Source organism: Aplidium turbinatum, chromosome 1 (assembly GCF_918807975.1).
Source record: "Aplidium turbinatum chromosome 1, kaAplTurb1.1, whole genome shotgun sequence".
NCBI lineage: Eukaryota > Metazoa > Chordata > Ascidiacea > Aplousobranchia > Polyclinidae > Aplidium > Aplidium turbinatum.
Window position 1 is genome coordinate 47,520,305 of NC_137472.1, and position 15,400 is coordinate 47,535,704.

Below are 15,400 nucleotides of genomic sequence, written 5' to 3' on the forward strand. Positions count from 1 at the left end.
ATTATCGCCGATAATGTCCGACATCACATGGCGTTCAAATTACGCGAGGCAAAGACGCATCATATGACGTATCAAGAAAAGACGTTGAGTAAATAAAAAGCACCTGTCAAACATGTTCAAATAACAAACCATCCTTGGAGTCGTTTAGAATTATGCGTAAATGTTCCACCGAATTCGACACTAAAATCCACGAGGCTTTGCTAATAATATCATACAATCCTCGCCTCAATACACAATTGTTTGCCTCAGGTGCTTCTTATTTATCAATGTGAAGGATGATGTTGTTTCTGTGTCATGGCCAAGGTGTTTAAATCAACTGGCAACTTTGTTGATGATGTTTGCAATAGGTAGCCACTTTAACAAGTCGAAATTCTGCCACTGAAATTGACTACAATGCAACCGCCAACCAATCAGAACGTGTTATAAGAGGCTACCGTCCAATTGTGACCCTTCTAGCACTCATCCAGAGAGTTAATGCTTGTTTTGAACTTTATTTGGTAATTACAGAAGAAAAAGAGCAATAGCAGTGGTGAGAATCGAACACGCGTCAATGAAATGACTACTTTCTAGCCCTAACCCTAACCTCTAAGCCAACCAGCTGACAAAAAATCCATCACTTAATTTGCTTTCTATGATCTTCTTTTCGCCATTTTTTACGTCACTTAAACCGTAGCTTATGATTGGTTGGCGGTTGCATTCTAGTCAATTTCAGTGGCAGAATTTCGACTTGTTAAAGTGGCTACCTTTGCAATAGGCTACGTCATTCAAATGACGATCTGACAGGCGAGTGCGAAGTTTATTCTTTGCGTAATTCATTTTTGAAAAAAAACTGCTCACAGCAATATGTGCTTCCAAACATGCACATTACACATTTTGCATTGTCATGCAGATGAGGATAGGTGGATTTATGGACATATTCTTTATAAAAGTTGGCAATTGGAACTGAATTGTGGAAAATTACTGCATAAATCAGTTTCGCTTCTGTTACATCATAATTACACATAATCAATGAGGGCTTTCGCTTGCATCATTCCTCGACAGTGAGGTACATAATTTTGAGTAACGTCAGACCATAAATTTGAGAGATTTTGTAGCGTAGCCTACATGGGAGTTACCGAGTAATGTTGGGACACATGTTACAGGCCTTTTTGTTATGATATAAAATAAATTCATGCGTAGATAATGATGAAACTTTAGTTTATGCACTAAAAGTAAGATCGTTGGAGGGCCGCAAAAAGTTTGTCCACGGGTCGCATTTGGCCCGCGGGCCGCAGTTTGCTGACCCCTGGCTTACAACGACAATAGTGCAGTCGTGGGACCTAAAAAAGTGGTGTTTGTGGGAAAATTTTTTTATCAAGCTGATATGTTGTTCAGACCTTCCCCATATTATGCAAATGGCTCAGAAAAAAATCCCCATCAATCGGATGATGGGAAACCCCCTTTTGAACCCTTCTCCAAATGACGTCACAATCCCTTTGGGTCCAACATATGAAAATTTCAAGTTTTTCAAAATAGGACACATTATACATCATTTTTTAGCTTTTTTCAAGGGGAACAACTTTTTCTATTAACCAGAACCCTGAAAATGTACAGAAAAAGAGTTATTACCGATTAGGCAACAGGATAAATCTATGAATTTCAGGCAAATTTGAAATGATTCGTCACTGTTGGACTTATTCTTCTATTTTCTTTAACAAGAATTAAACAAAGTGAGCGAAACATAAATTGAAGCTATCATCATCATCAAAAACGTCAAAGATGTTGCTTTCCTCCTCGTCTTGTCACGTTTCATCTTTATTGTACGAGTATTCCTCTTCTTCGGTATTCTACCAACATCGCCGTTTTGCAGAAGTGAAAAAAAGTCTTCATTCTTAAGTTTTTCGTCTAGTCTCTGGAGTAGCCTATGTCGTTCATACTAATTATTACTTAGGCTAGATACGAAAATAATGTGAAACTATCTTTGTATTTCAAGCATAGGCTACTTACTGTACCATTACATTCAACACCATGACATTCACCACACGAAGAAACACATACCATTCCATAGTTACGACAGGTGCAAGTTTTCGTTCCACATGGATTTTTCGTTGATTTCTTACATCTGCATCTAATTACTTTGGTCAATGCTTCTGGTGCTATATGCATAATTGCATATCCGTCATTATTGAGACAAGCTCGTTGTTGCTATTGTTTCTCCATTCCCATTCACAAACATTGAATTTAAATTCTTCACCAGCAAGTAAAGACGTAGCCCATGGAAGTAGGCTGCTCTTTGGCTTGGTGTTAGCTTTTCCGGTGCAATTATTTACTTCGTTCAGGAGCGCTTCAATAAAACCTGGAGCATCAAAGAAGTCAACCCAAGTATTAAAGTTATCAAAGAAGATCTTCTTTTCCTCCATGCATGGTCAGGATGCGACACAACGTCATCGATATTTGGAAAAGGGAAAGGAAGTTTGGTTACGAGTTTGCAAAAATCAGAAACGCTGAAAGAGAATTCTGCAATTATCAGCAATGTCTGGAGTTCCCAAAATAAGGTCGGAGAAGCATCAAGTCCTATTTTGAAAAACTTGAAATTTTTATATGTTGGACCCAAAGGGATTGTGACGTCATTTGGAAAAAGGGCCCAAAAGGTGGTTTCCCATCATCCGATTGATGGGGATTTTTTTCTGAGTCATTTGCATAGTATGAGGAAGGGTTGAGCAAAGTATCAGCTTGATAAAAAAATTTTCCCACAAAAAATCTCCCACGACTCCACTACAACAAAAATCCACGGCTATGGAGTCGGGAAAAAATATAAGACTCCCACATTTCGGTTTATGTCTGATCGACTCCGGACACACCAAAATCCCGCCGACTTCATGACTCCGGCTGCACAGTGCACAGCCCTGGAAGAATTTGTGGTCTTGCTTCAGCGCAACTTCAACACTTGTTGAGCAGGGAACACAGCGAGCAAGAATGCGTTAGAGTGGCTGTTATTCGTTTTCTGTCAATCTATGTGAAACATCAGTGGTAGCCTATAGGCTAGGGCAGGGGTGTGCAACGTGCGGCCCGCAAAGATGTGCCAAGTTTGAATTGTGTGCAGCCCGCGAAACGTGTTTATAAGTTAATTTAGTCTGGTACGTGTGAACAATTCATTGTGGAGTGGATTATTCTAGATTTCGCACCTTCTGTTAACCATGTTAGAAATCTCCCACCGGCCACCGCTAATCCAATGTATTTAATGATTTGGAACGTAAAAATGTAGGCTATGGTCACATAAAAGGCATTATGAACAAATTACGACTTTGGGAAGCTCACGAACGGACAGGAAATTTTTTCCACTTTCCAATTTTGAGAAACTATTGAAGATCATCCTAAGAAGAAAACTGAATTTGCACACCAACTTGAACAATTGTTGTAGGCTAGGCTATGCATTTTTGGCTCCTTTCAAGAACTTCAAATCTTTTCAAGGAATTCATGAACATTTGTTTGGTATATATTCGCTTCGCCATTCAACACAGACAAAGCACTAGCAGATATAACTTGAACTGATTGATCATCAAGAGAAAACGGACTTGAAAGTAAAGTATTTAAAAAAGAATCTTGGCGATTTTTACCGAAAACATCTCAACCAAGATGACTTTCCACATTTAAAAAAATCCATGGCTCCAAAAATGGCATTTTTTGGCTCAACGTATTTGTGCGAACAATTTTTTTCTAAAATGGGCATCATGAAATTTCCCTATTGATCGTTTCTGACAGACGAACACTTGGAAAATGGACTTCGAATTGCGAGCATTTCCATTAAAGTAAATTTGAAAAAAGCCGTCGGGAAAAGAAGCCAGCTGCAAACTTCTCACTGAACTCGTTTAAAGACGGTGTGACAATAAAGTTGAATAGCAGTTTTCTTTAGAAATTTATGCGACTTAACTTATTATTTCTGCAAGGAGATAACCCCTAATAATGCCATAAGAATAACTTAAAAAACAAAAAAAACTACTTATTTTGTGGTGCAACTACTAAAAATCAATTGTTAAATAAACGTGCGGCCCGCGGTTTCACCTAGTTATTTATATCTGGCCCTCTTGTAATAAAGGTTGCACACCCCTGGTATAGGGAGTAGCGTTGACACATGGGTTCAGGGGCTACTTGTGAACCCGAGCCCGGGAACTTGAAAAACCGACAGCGTATTTTTTGGATACAATGCGTTTTCTTATAAATATCTTGATTTGGGGTCAAAGAATCTCTGGTAGGCTACCGGGCGCCCAAAGCATCCTCTCAACGTCCCTGGGTATCACGTAGAGAATTGTTCGTCTTTTCGACACTTGCAGGTGTATTGTCAACTAGCTTTGCGGGTTGTGGTAGCGTATGAGTGGCTTCTTTTGCGGTGATTACTGTCCGGTGTGTGTCATGCTTGCTCACCCTTATATCGCTTAAGCTTTATTTAAAGTTGAGGGAAAACTTTATGCTTTATTTTGGTTACTCTAACGAGTAAAATATCATTTTTTGATAATTCAAAGAGCTCTCGAGTCAAAATTGACGATTGAGACTCGAGTCCTGCGATATTCAAAGGTCCCTGTTCACATATAAATGCCTGCCAAATAAACTTATTTTACAGTTCATAACCAAATGGCAGATCTACACTAAATACGACCCCTTTAAACTTTTTTGAAAAAAAAGTAGACTTAATTAAAGCCGTTTGCCCTAGAACAGCTTCCTTTCCTGACTTTTAAGCCCTTAGTCCTAAGGCACCTGCAGCTAATAAGGCCCGGCCAGTAATAAGGCCCACCCCCTGGATCTCCGTTGTTACAAATCTTTTAAACAAAATTGGAAGCTCTGATTGGTGCTATGGTGAATTGAGACTAACTGGTAAAGTTTCACAGACTAAAGTTGAGAACTTTTTGAGTTACGGAAAGTTGAAGTTTGGGGGGGCTGAAATTGAGTGGTTTTATTAATTTTCACATATTTTAGACTGTTCTGCAGTTAACAAACCGCTTTGACTTCCGTTTTTTTGCATTTTATGTGAAAGATATGTGCATGCTGATGCAGTAAAACCAATAAATTCGAATTTTTTTTCTTATTAAAGCAAGACTGATAATGATGATCAGACTAGGCTAATTTTGATAATGAGGCCCATGGAGTAACGTTGTACACCCCTGGTTAAGAAAGTGGGGGTTAAAGACTTGAGTGACCTAAACAATTCTTGTTACACCATTAATCCAATTTGTTATTGCAATGGAAATATCATAATCAAAATACTTTAGTATCCCTACCATATCTAAAAACACCATGTCGCTTTTTAAAAAATGGAGCATGGGGCGGGGAGGGAATAGTTGTCTCTGTGTATTTAATTATTAGTTATGTGCCTGTGTTGCCGATTAGAATTTGTTTTGTGGTGTTGTTATTGTGAAAATACACCTTTTCCATCACTTTTGGTGCTAATTCAAACCGGGCCTTATTCACAACACGTACATCTAATAAGGCCCGCTTGAGATTTTTTTAATATTTTACAACTCCTTTAACTTAGAAACTTGTTTCATAGATATGTTGATAGACCCAAAGTATCCTCATTCCAAGTTTCGTTCACAATTATGCAGTATTTAGAAAAATATTGAGGTTTGAAAATTAGCGGGCCTTAATCAATTTTTAAAGTCTGGTTTAACTAATGTAAAACCATCGAACTTTGAAGTGTTGTTCCCTTATTGAGATGTAACTCCAGGGAAAAAAATCTCTGAACCTTTCAACGGAGTGAGTGTCTAGCCAACTTTTTCTAGCCCATGTCGCTTCCTGAGCTGTCTTACCTGGGCATGGAAATTTTTCTTTGACACATATTCGTACTTGGGTTGGGGTTGTATTCAAGCCGCACAAATATATATCGACTTTCCGGCCTTGGTTTGGATCGATGCATTCACGCACTCTGGTTGAGTTTTCAGGACGACACAACCTTTTGCATGGCGTCCAATCACTCCATTCAGATAAAACCACTCCTGAAATTAAATAATCACCAAAAGCCTGCTTGGTTTAATTAACGATAGGATTCATGGTAGTCCAAGGCTATAAACCCATTTGGTTTGGTAGCCTACAAGTCCTTAGAACTATCACGAAGTCACATTTTTATAGCAAACGTGACCCGTTGTCCATTTGTCACGCAATGCCTGAAATTGCAGATCAAACATTGGAAAGAATTTCTATTTCAAAAAGTCAATTGAATCTCATTTGTTATAACAAATTCCATAAGCCCTGACAACAACTTAGCAAATGCTGAAAATTGAATGAGGCTGTTCACCAGGCATTAAATTAAATGATATGAGATGTTCTACTATGAGATGTTCAGATGTTCTACTGTATACATCTTGTGATAGTTTAGCTTAATTTGCACCAGTAGAACATCTCATATCATTTAACTTAGCAAATGTTGCAATTTGTTTCAAAATAAAAAATCGATACAAAAAGTGTTCATAAAACTCAAATCACATGAAACTGAAGATTGTTACAAACATGAAGGCAACATGCAAGAGATTACTGTTGAAAATGTGGTAAAAAAGCAAAGAACGAAACTTGCAATGCGCTTTGTTGATGAACTTGCACAAATGAGTAGCCTTGGTGTAATTCATGATGTTGAAACAAAATTGCATTAGCTGGTTAAGATGGAAAAGCAAATATTACGATATTCACATAAAAGGCGACAGTCTTCTGAATACATGCCCTTGTAACCTAATGTACACATATAGGCTATGTAGGCTACTCGGAGACCACTGCCTAGGCTGCCTTGCTAATACCACTGCCTTGCCAATAATGTCTATTGATGAATAGCACTGGACGAGATGGAAGATAATTCATTAACGTTGCATCCACACGATCGAAACACTTCATTGTGATTTTTCCAAAAGCGAAACTTCGCATTTGCAACACTACAGACTGAAAAGTATAGACATACCGCAAAAAATTACACAAAGGCACAGTAAATTAAAGTAGAAAAATATAGGCCTACGTCCAGTAGCGTAGCGTTTAACTGGCACATGCCCCTCCAATCCTTTTGACAATACAGTATTTAATACAGTACAGTAGGCTAGGCTATTTTGTGATTATATTGCACGAACTAGCCTAACTTCAATCATGACCATACTAGTAGAGATGACCGGCTATGTCACATTTTGAAGCCTTAAAATACCGGGCCGAATGTTTCGTAGCAGTTCGGCAGACAAAACACATTAGACATGAATCGCAGGTTTTTGGACGTTGACTCAATGTAAGAAAAGTTCGTAAATTGAGAGCTGAAACATTGCGCAGCTGGACATTTTGCTTGATGGGAGTGAACCATGAAGTAAACTCATACGCTGTTAGTCACAGCATAGGCAAGTCTAGCAGCTAGAGTGAAAAGGAAAACAATAAAGTCGCACAATATGTGCAGTTAATTTTCATGTGATATTCTCAACAACATAGCACAGAAAAGTAATTCACGGTACCGAAATTATGCAGCTGATTACTGAGCAAATCAAGTTTCTGATATGCAATGGCTACAGACCTAGTTGTATCTTCACTTCAGCATACTTTTTACTTGCTACTGTAGCCTACTTTAACTTTGTAGTCAGTTGACGAAAAGAAAGCAGGTTAGCTTCATGTTTGCAAAACTAAACCAGATAAACCAATCGTTTTCTGTTAGCAAAATATTGTAAATATTTGACCAATGTATGAATCGTAATGCAAGTCTTGGCATGTAGGATAGCCTATACAATTATACATGACCACGAATCGGTCATGATCTGAAGTTCACTTGTTCAAGTAGATGATGGACTTGTTGCTTCATTGCATTTTATAGGAATTAAGTGACAAACTGCCTAATAAATGCGTTGCGTTTGGTTGCAAATCAGGCTACTTTACTTCTGTTACCAATATTTCTAAGTTTGCTTTTCCTCTGGATATAGTGTAGTGTTGCTGCCGCAATGAATAAAATTTGTTAACCGGTCTAACTGGGAGCCTACAAAAAGTACGTTTTTTGTATGAAACATTTTGAAGAGAAATTTATAAGTTATGGTAAAAGAAATAACCTCAAGTGGCATCTAAATCCTGTTCCGACAGTTCACTCAATTCAAGCATTAAAACGGCAGAAGTTGGCTTTACAATAGCCGGTTATATTGCAAAAAACTTGTTAAACGCTCCAAATGTGCAATGTGCAAAAGTTTACTTACAGCTGATTCTGCAGCTAAAGCTCCTTTGTACTTTCAGCTTTTGTCAAAGGGGGCTTCAATGTGCCTTCTCAGCTACTTTCCGATTTTGTTTATAGTGCTTTTGCTGCTTTAGATGTTGTTGAAGAGACGGTACGCAAATGTGGATTGCCTTGTCGAAAAGCTATGCAGTAGCCTATGTTTTCAAAAAATATATTTTCTCCGGTGTAAAGTTTGCATGTGACACACAGGTGGTCTGAGGCAACCACTTGCATCGAAAATTGTTGTTAATATTTATTATAATAATTACCAAAAGATTATAAATGAGTCCAAAAGAAAGGATGACATTGTAGCATTTAAGCAAAGGCAAAAGTAGTTTAAGATTCTATTGTAGTTATGGGATGTCTTTTTTTTCCGTCACCATGATCACTATCGTCTTTGTAGTTCCCCCCCCCCACTTCATTGAATAAAACATATATCATTACTTTCGCATGTCCTTACTCTATTTCTGTTGTAAAAAAATAGTCTGTGCTGTTTGTTATTGCTTATTTTGAGATGTTTGTTCACTAACAAATTGTTAATTTGCACCATTCATTATGTAGCTTGGTAATGCAATATGTCTAAATGTAAGGTCAGGCACCAGTTATATGCATTAAAAACGCCTAACAAGTCTGAAAAATATCTGCTTTGTTGTACCCCATGCCAGTAAGAGCAGTTTCTTTGTTCGTCAAAATTTCAAGTATTTTTCTATCGGCCCGTTGTAAAAAGGCCTTCATATGTGACATAGCCGGCCATATTCTACTAGGTGGCCATGCTTCAATATAATTCATCTTTCAAAACCAGTTTGCCGAATTCACAAAAATCAAGAAACCCTTGCAGAATTTCGATATTGTTTTCATTTTTGTCTGTTATGAATCTTTTTCGTGTTATGCAAATTCAATCTAACCCAGCAATGGCCAGTGGCTAAATTTTCATGTCAAGTTAAATATTTGTGCTTCTGAAGTGCCTCCCCCCCAGATCAAATTAGTCACCCTACGCCACTGCTAGGCTACTTCAAACAAAAATGTCACAACCAACAATGTAGTATGAAGAATTCTTTAGTGTTCAACAACACTACTATCCACCAACTAAACAGTAAAAGCAGGAATAGATCAATGATGGCATGTCAGCCTACCATGCCAACTGCAAAAACACCATTTTTAATTTGTAGTCCAGTAAGCTACTAAGCACGGTATGCTTAATGTCCATTCTCAAACAGCCAGCTTATCTGGTAGCCTTCAGATCCCTTGACTGGTCTGGTTAAAGCGATGCCCCGTCTGTTGAAGATCTGAACTAGAATACTAGAAATAGCGGCTGTCTGGTTAGAGAGCATAGCTTACGAGAAAAACTTGTTTTCCAGTTTTCTAAGCTGACAATAATTATTATTCCATGACGACAGTAACCCAACCTCCAAGAGGCATTGCTCCTGGGATAGTGCAAGCATCAGCATCTAGCTGTTCACTTTTTTAGTAGCATGGTGGTTAAAAGTGATACGATGATGAGAAACTCATGTAAATGGTGCATGGATCCACTACCTGGGCAACCAACGCACTCAGCTCCACATACTTGACAGGCGCCTGAGTCTGCCAGTCGCTCATGGGAATACAGCATTGCCACTTTTTTATCTAAACATGAAAATATCTCGTGAAGAAAACGCTCGTGATGTATTTTAGAAGGACTATGACACAAGGTTTGATTTTAAAACAACGACATCATATTTTTTTCGCTATGACTGCATTCAATTTTTGAAAACTTTAATAGTGTCAAAATATCTTTGTTGACTTGTAGCCTAAAATTAAACGATCGGTAGGCGATTTTAGGAAGGATAAAATAGAACATGGGTATTGGAGAGATAAGAATAGTTTAAAAATAAAGTTAAGCAGAAATTGGTCAACCAAAAAAACTATTGCATTTGTACTTCTCTACTTTGCAATAGAAAATCTCATAACAGAGAAACTTGGCGCTTTATGGCCTCCAACAATCGACGTGAGGAAGGAACTTAATAATGATGATGAATTGAAAGCACAGAAAATTAATTAAGTCTTCACCTGGCTTGTAATAATCTGAAGCAACGAGGCTAGAGGGCTTAACAGCGGCAACGTCAGCAAATCGCTGCAGTTCCACAGAAGCGCAGATGCCAGAGCCGGGACCAAGCTGATTGGGAAGACAAAGACTAAGTGTAATTAGATGCTATTCGAGACAGCCCATCAATCCTTCTTTACATTTACGTCTACAGATGTTGAATCAATGGCAAAAATTAGCAAGCAAAAATATCCCTTTTGCTCACTAATGTCAAAAAAACTTCAAGCAAAGCAAAAAAGAAACTTTTTGTTGTTTGCTGGAAAGCCCAATTTTATTTTAACATTTTCTTAGTTATCCAATAGTGTTAACGAAAAAAAAAAAACTTCAATCCCGCCAACCTCGTTGTAGTAAACATTGATACTTTTGTCTCCTAGCTCAACAAGCTGAGCTTGATGGTTCCTCAACACTTCTTCATCGATATTAACAGTGAACCCGTTGGGTAGGCCGACTTCAAACAGGAACATGCCAGTTGGGTCGTTGTCACCAGGTTTCAATCTTAACACAAAAAGAAAAATTAAAAATATTCTTTTGAAAGTAGGCTTTTTTGTGAAACTCAAAAGTAACAATAGTACTAACGCAAGAAGATTAAAACAAAACCATTTCCAAGCATATAAGTGACATACCGGCAGCAAAACTTCACTGAGGCTTTGTGCACGCTGTCACTAGAAAGGAAATTGTCACAATCGAAAGGTTCGTCCAAGTAAGGCTCTTCCGGTATGTTGTAGCACACAGCAAGTTGAACTACTCCCACGCCATTGCCTTTCGACACCACTTGAACTAAACCGTTTACCGGTTGCAACTGGACCAAACAAGATAGTTATGTGGGTGTGCTGCAAATACCAGCCATTGTCTTCAGCAATTAAACAAAGCACTTTGGGTCAGTACATGAGTGGTTTCAGCTTTTTTTTTGTCATCAAGACAAATGTAATTTGTAATATCGTACTGATACACAATACAGCCAGCTATGGTAAAGAAAATGACATTTAAAATGTGGAAGATGTTAAGTAGATTCTCACAAAGACTGACACAAAATTTTACCGGCAGAGTGTTATATACGATCGAATTAGTGTCGTCAATTCTGTATCGTTCCTGGAAGTTTGTCACGCCAGGCTGAGTTATTGTAACGTCGAGATTTTGCGGACGACTGATGAGTAGAGCGGCCACGCTTGATAAAGCTTGTACCGCCATCACTGTATCCTAGAAGTAAAACAGTGGAAGAGGTGACATTTATCTCATTTAAAGAGGAAGAGATGGCATTATGATCTGTCAGAACTCCATGCATGGAGCATCACCTGCGTGGAAGAATACCCTCCGAATTGGTTCTGTTTGGAAGTGAGCCATTTGATGATCGGTGCCGCGCTGGCAATGTCCCCTCGCTTTGCGTAAGTCAATAGAGCGTAAGAAGTCATTTCAATATCATTACTGGGAGCTTGATAGTATGGCGGCTGCCATGCTGCGTCGTATGATGATGCTTGAGGGGTCGCCTCGTGCCAATATTTTAGTCCACCTGAGCATAGAAATCCAGAAATTTATGGTGACGAAAACGTTAAGTCATAACTGATAAGTATTTAAATTGAGACAAGACATCAAGGTAAGGCGTCTGGTTAAAATCAACCTAATAACTGATAAGTATAGCGAAATGGTTGTAGCGAACCTTTGATAGCAGAGACAAACGCCAGGCCTATTTACCAAGGAAGGGACAAATGACTGATTGGTTTCTTTTATTAGCAATTTAGGGCTGGGAATCCTAGACAAAATCAAGACAATCTTCTTGTAAATTCATTCAGCACTATTTGTCGATTTGCTTCTCCAAGTAGCTCGTAATAAGAGGTATTTTTAGAGGTATTTTACAGTAAGTTATTTTTGCTTTCCACATTTCTGTTTTCTTCATCAAATTAACTGGTAACACGACAAGGTCACAAATAACTTCCTCAATAACCATTTAAAACAGCAACTACGGCGGCGACAGCGTTTGCTTCAGTTATTGACAAAGCGGTATTTTGATTCTAAAATTTGCTTAACAAACCAAAGCAGAAACTCACCCGAGACCGTGGCCAACTTTTCCAGGTTGCGAAGTGCTGCAGTTGCCTTAGAGCTTCCAGAGATTTGCAGCGCATAAGTGACCAGGGACAAGGCATATGTGTTCCTGACTATTTCGTTCAAATTATTCTCCAGATAACTTATCGCTTTGTTGGATGCAGCAAGAATTTCCTGTAAGAGAAATTTCATTCCAGTGATTCAGATTTCATACATAAAAGGAAATGGTTAATCTCTTTTCACTTGACTGCAATAAAAAAGTGACTTTTTATTCAACAAAAAAACCTTAATCATCGACACTAGGTCTGAGTTATAAGAAAAACATATCATCTCAGTCTTTCTTATAACTACAAAAGTGCTGGTACAATGTAGAATTAAATAAAAAAAGTTTAAAAATTTATCATAAGTAGAGACAAACATAATCCAAAGACATCAAATAATAATGACATTGATGACCAAGAGGCAAAATATTCAAAAGTGTTTTAAACAAATAAATAACGAGATAATATGTTAGCTTGTTCGTAAAATTACCAGGTCCTTTGAAGGATAATTGGCACGTAGATAGGTTTCACGCAGAGAAACCAATACATAGGCGGTCATGGTAATGTTGCTGTTGACGCCTCCCTAAAAACGTAATAACATCGAATATTTAAGCAAGCTCTGCCATGCTGAACACAACGGCCAAGCCAGAAAAGTCTTTCATGTCGAAATACATTTTTATATCAATTTTGTTGAAGTAGAAAAGATACTTGTAATCAAAAGTTGTACCATTCCAAACAACAAATCAACTGTTTTCTAGCATTGATTCCATGTCTGCACACGTTGAATCAATGTAAAATACTAACAGACCCCAACCTGAAATTATATTAGACTACCTTAAGAAACTACTGTAGATCCCCATGATTGCCGAAGAAACAGTATATAGAAAGCGTATCCATCACCTGCATAGCCCTATGGGAAACATGCCCATTTTCCACAAACGAGCCGTCCTTTTTTTGAGTTTGAATAAGGAAGTCGAGTCCTTCATCGAGTATGCGAGTCTCAACGAAATCCTCGCTGATTTGACGAGCGAAGAGAAAGCATTTCATTACAAAGGCTGTCAGCCACGTGCTGCCGGTCTTGTCACTTTTACCAAAAGCGCTGTATGACCCATCATCGTGTTTGTATCTGGACGAACACAATACATACAATCAGTATCGCTAAGTTGAACCTTCCTTCATGCCAAATATCGTTGGCTTGATTTCGACAGCTGGTCTGTTTTGAAAATCGAAATTATATTCTGTATGTGTAGCCGAAAAGGTTCGCTTTATTACGTTTTTTTTATAATGTTAAATGTTGTGGCATTGCTCCAAATTACACTATGTTCTATATAATCTACTGTAAATTAATAAAAAACACAATTCTTTTTTAAAAGTTACAAGAAATAAAAGCAATATAACTCATTATATAAGACTCTCGTTATTTATTGACAGTCGTTTAAAAAAATATACAATACCATGTTGAAAGTCTTTTAGCTTGACTTATTACTAACTTTAGTTCTATGCTATAACCATCACGTATGTGGCTGTAAGCCCTGTCTTTCGTATCCATGTCCAATGCGTTTGCACTGTCAAGGTAGATTGTGACAAACACATCAGGAGCGAATCGAAGCATATTTTGCTCTCCGCATCCTCCTGGAGTTTGGAGCAATCTTCCCAAGTTGTTCACGGTGCTTCCCAAAAGATCTCCTGAAAAAACAAACTTGAAAATGAAATATCCTTTTATGTAACAGCCAACATCTTAGCGAGACACCGACCCACTACATTGATACAACGTCTTTAAATTGATATAAAGACGTTGAATCAATGTAAAAAGCGACCGATTTGCTTGCCTGGAAAGTTGTCATTCACAAGCTGGCATCTTGGAAAGTGATAATTTAACTTTGATTTATTACGGAATTTTTCGTCTTTGGACTGGGAAGTCTAGGGAGTGAACGTGTAGAAGCTTTGAATCTTTGACGTAGCCAGGTACCCGAGCTTTTGCCTGTTCTTATTCACTTCGTAAGGTAAAAGCACAATAGGCCCACTTTCTAAGTCCAGACATATTACGTATTTCCTAAGTAAAAGCTACTGCATTAAATGACATTACAGTCGTGTTATGGTTAAGCAATTCATGTCAAGATGCTGTTTCACTTTTCAACTAAATTGAGTTTTAAATTTTGTACAAAACAAGTGACAAGCACGAAATTTGAAACCAATATCCGATATTTTAGCTCTGTGGTTAAGCGCGCAACTTTGTATGCAAAGAAACCTCAAGATCAAGGGACGATAATTCGGCTCCCGGGGTGTGCACTTGAGTAACGCATTTCAGGACTGCTCTCCATTCAACAACACCCAGTGAATGGTTTAATTCACAGACAACACTTCACCAAGAAGAAAGTCAATCTATAGCTTTATGTTAGTTGTTTGTCGTATCTAGGCTTACACCTGGTGGTTGAAGATTTAGATTAAGTGGACGGGAAGGCAAGGAAGCCAATCTTCATGTCCACCTTTATGTTAGTAGAATCCTTATAGTGGTATTGAAAATAAAGCAAGGTTGACCGCAAGCGGAAGAAGCGAAGACATAGAACAACATAATAGGTTTACATAAAAGATATTTGCAACATAAAGCACGCACTTATTATGCAATAAAAAGATAAAACAAACAAATGCTGGAAATGTCCAACAAAATCTCACCATAAACATACAAGCTAGCCTTGCCAGATCCTTCTATTATCCCCGACGGGAATCGGATTTTTAGACTTTCGGACAAAGGATCATCCAAACTAGAAACGCGATTGATTAGAGTAGAAACTGTGTAGCACTCCTGGAGTCCTTCAGGCTACAAAATAAAGAAGTGAACAGGCCAGTTTTAATGTTTGTAAAAGAATAAGCGACTACAGCTTCATCTTCTGTATTTCAACCACCCACTCACAGTACCAATGTTTTCAAAACAAAAAGGGCTACTTTTTAGGTATAGGCCTACATATCGAATTACTTTTTGAACAAAAAGCTGTTCCAATCGTTCAATCTTAATCTCTTGCTTTTCTATGTACTTGTAGCGCACCCAGGCATGGGGCT

The 15,400-nt window shown here is 38.1% G+C and overlaps 1 protein-coding gene across 1 annotated transcript in view; it reads right to left on the minus strand.

The window, feature by feature from the left end:
- LOC145781500 (CD109 antigen-like) overlaps nt 1-15,400 on the minus strand; it is a 64,009-nt gene that overhangs the window by 17,778 nt on the left and 30,831 nt on the right. The window contains exons 20-31 of the mRNA XM_082593232.1: nt 15,017-15,161; nt 13,834-14,029; nt 13,244-13,469; nt 12,834-12,926; nt 12,308-12,476; nt 11,558-11,772; nt 11,304-11,462; nt 10,889-11,064; nt 10,604-10,760; nt 10,232-10,337; nt 9,719-9,808; nt 5,781-5,966 (exon numbers count right to left, since the gene is read on the minus strand). Coding sequence (XP_082449358.1) covers nt 5,781-5,966; nt 9,719-9,808; nt 10,232-10,337; nt 10,604-10,760; nt 10,889-11,064; nt 11,304-11,462; nt 11,558-11,772; nt 12,308-12,476; nt 12,834-12,926; nt 13,244-13,469; nt 13,834-14,029; nt 15,017-15,161 — 1,918 coding nt within the window. The remainder of the gene's footprint in view (nt 1-5,780; nt 5,967-9,718; nt 9,809-10,231; nt 10,338-10,603; nt 10,761-10,888; nt 11,065-11,303; nt 11,463-11,557; nt 11,773-12,307; nt 12,477-12,833; nt 12,927-13,243; nt 13,470-13,833; nt 14,030-15,016; nt 15,162-15,400) is intronic.